This window comes from Salvelinus alpinus, chromosome 16 (assembly GCF_045679555.1).
Source record: "Salvelinus alpinus chromosome 16, SLU_Salpinus.1, whole genome shotgun sequence".
NCBI lineage: Eukaryota > Metazoa > Chordata > Actinopteri > Salmoniformes > Salmonidae > Salvelinus > Salvelinus alpinus.
In genome coordinates, this window is record NC_092101.1 from 41770056 (window position 1) to 41772657 (window position 2602).

The following is a 2602-nucleotide window of genomic DNA, read 5'->3' on the forward strand; positions in this document are numbered from 1 at the left end:
CCTACCTTTATTATTGGCCTTAAATTAAATGCACCTGGTTTGTAATCTCGTTTTGATTGTTTAATGTGGTAACATTTATACCTATTTGTTTATAAAACCTGTACTGATATTTTGTCATATCCCAGGAACCGATTATTTCCTACTATTAAAATGGTTTCAATTAGAGACGTTTCAATAAATATCACAAAGCAGACCTATCAGACATTTCAAAAACTACACAAAGAAAATGAATACTGCTAATGCTTCTTTCTTTAGATTTATTAACAAATTATTCCAGTTTACAACACAATAGAGATACATAGAATACATATATTTCAATTTATAAACAGACCATTTGTCCAGACTTAGAATAAGAACATGTTGTATCATGTATGAAAAATCAAAGCAAAAGTGTTGATTATTTTTAAACTAACAGTGAGCTAGCTACCAGTTACAAAATCAAATATAAAATAATATCAGGAAAGCTCGTCTATAACTACAAACAACGAAATAAAATAAGTAAAAGTCAAACAAGTAAAAGTATTTAGTTTTACAAATATGTACAAATATTACCTGTACAGATAGCATTCCTTTGCTGTTGTCTCTTTGTTTAGTCTTTACATGGCTACAGATTGGTGGACATCGTCCAGTGCTGCATGCCTATTTCGTGCTGTACAGTCTTCCCCCCCAAGTCTCTAGAAAAGTGAGTATTTTATTGAGACTATTGAGGCCATTTGGACACTGCCGTTACTGAGGGTAAAAACTGTCCCGACATGATATTAGATGGCATGCTAAGAATTGGTGCAATAGCTGCTGTTGTCCTGGTTAGGCCATGTGCGCTCAACAACGCCGACTGAACAGTCACCGGAGGCCGCATGAAAGTCTGTGCACTCGAGGAAGTGGATACCCCGATGATGTTTTCTATACTGAAAGACGGTCTACTGGAGGGCTCGGACTTTATCATAGACGCGGTGCTCAGACTGTTCAGCTGCATCTGTAGGCTGGGGCTGAGCTGAGAGTTGAAGGCTTTTCTGTTCAGCTCAGCGGAGGACAAGAGAGGGACAGTCGGGGGAAGCATAGGACCTACTGGGTGCATGTAAGGGTACATCCCCGCTGGATGGGTGTAGGCTGGGTGAATTCCATAGTGACGTCCGTAAGGATTCCCAATACTGTAAGCCCCAAAACTTTGCATCATGAGGGCTGTCTGATCCCTGAGAATGTCTGGCTGGTGCCTCTTGAATCGTTTCCTTCTCCTGAGGAAGCTGCCGTTGTCAAACATATCTTCCGACTGGGGGTCCAAGGTCCAGTAGTTGCCCTTACCAGGGTTGCCCGGCTCCCGGGGGATTTTCACGAAGCAGTCGTTCAGCGACAGGTTGTGGCGGATGGAGTTCTGCCAGGCTGGAAACTTCTCTCGGTAGTACGGGAACCGGCTGCTGATAAACTCGCAGATCCCGCTGAGTGTGAGTTTCTTCTGCGGGCTCTGGAGTATCGACATGGTGATGAGCGCAATGTAGGAGTAGGGGGGCTTCACTAGACTGTTTTTCGGCTTGCTGCTCATGGCACCCGACGCGCTCTCAGTGCCGTCCGCTTTGGTCTCTCCCTCCCCGGCGCTCTCGCAGGGACTCCCGGACCTGTCCTTCACTTCTATCTCCTCCACCTCCTCCGAGCGGTCGTGCATGCCCCCCTGGCTGTCGCAGTCGCTGTCTCGCTCCATTCCCTCATCGCCTTCGCCGACCACGTCGATATCCACATCCTCGGCAGTGAGCACCGTCTGACCGGACATGTCGTTGGCACTGTTGCCACCAGACAGGGTCATCACAGCTTACTTTACCGAAGAACAACCAGGGATCTAGGTGAGGGTGCGCGCGCGGCCCGTCCGTTGCCGTCAGATCGGATGTCGCCGGATTCTAAATGCAGGTCAGACCGGCCTGCCAGAGAAACTTAAACTTCAGAAAATATTTCTCCAGTCAAGTAGCACTGTAGTCTTCTTAAGGGTTTTGGTGTGTGCGCTTCACGCCTCGATGTCCTACGATCGCTATTTCCTAGTAAGAGTGGTTTAAGAGTGCGAAGTCAAAATGACACATGCTTTTAAAGCCGGTTTTAAGGACTGTCTGATAGATTACTTTTCCAGTTTAAGATATACTATCAGTGCCGCCACGTGATTGGGTGACGTCAGACGTCCCCCTGCTAAACCATGCAAACTGAAGTTGTTTCATGGATTTGTCAACAAAGGGACAACAGTAATGCTGCTTTCCACTACTTCCTGTCTGTGTTCGTCCGTCATAGACCATTTAACAGTAGTGGGGGGGGGGGGGGGGGGGGGGGAAGTGGCCTACATGATTGAAAGATCTGATGCGCATTATATCTCCCGGCTGCACTAAAACCAAATCTTAACTTTGCTTAAACAAATTGCTTGTGTTGAAAGCGGCTGAATGAAAACGTCGACAGCTAAGTTAATTGAATATCTTCTAGTTATTATTGTGTGCTCGTCTTTATGTTGGATGGGATATAATCCTTTTTATTAAATTGGAAAATAGAGTCTATAATTCTTAGTTGCCTTCTCCATACCCAAATGACTTTACGTGTAATTCTTACTTTAAGCATAAGACCTTTTGGTGAAAGA

At 45.3% G+C, this 2602-nt stretch overlaps 1 protein-coding gene across 1 annotated transcript; it reads right to left on the reverse strand.

Annotated features, from left to right (window-relative positions):
- Positions 1-231: 231 nt before the first annotated feature.
- Positions 232-2164, reverse strand: foxd3 (forkhead box D3). The gene has a single exon (XM_071346257.1). It carries the CDS (start codon positions 1793-1795, stop codon positions 701-703), a length of 1095 nt encoding a protein of 364 aa, XP_071202358.1. The 5' UTR covers positions 1796-2164; the 3' UTR covers positions 232-700.
- Between the last annotated feature and the right edge of the window lie 438 nt (positions 2165-2602).

Excerpts from the sequence above, each read along its gene's own strand:
- foxd3 (XM_071346257.1), bottom strand. The coding sequence starts at position 1,795 with ATGACCCTGTCTGGTGGCAACAGTGCCAACGACATGTCCGGTCAGACG.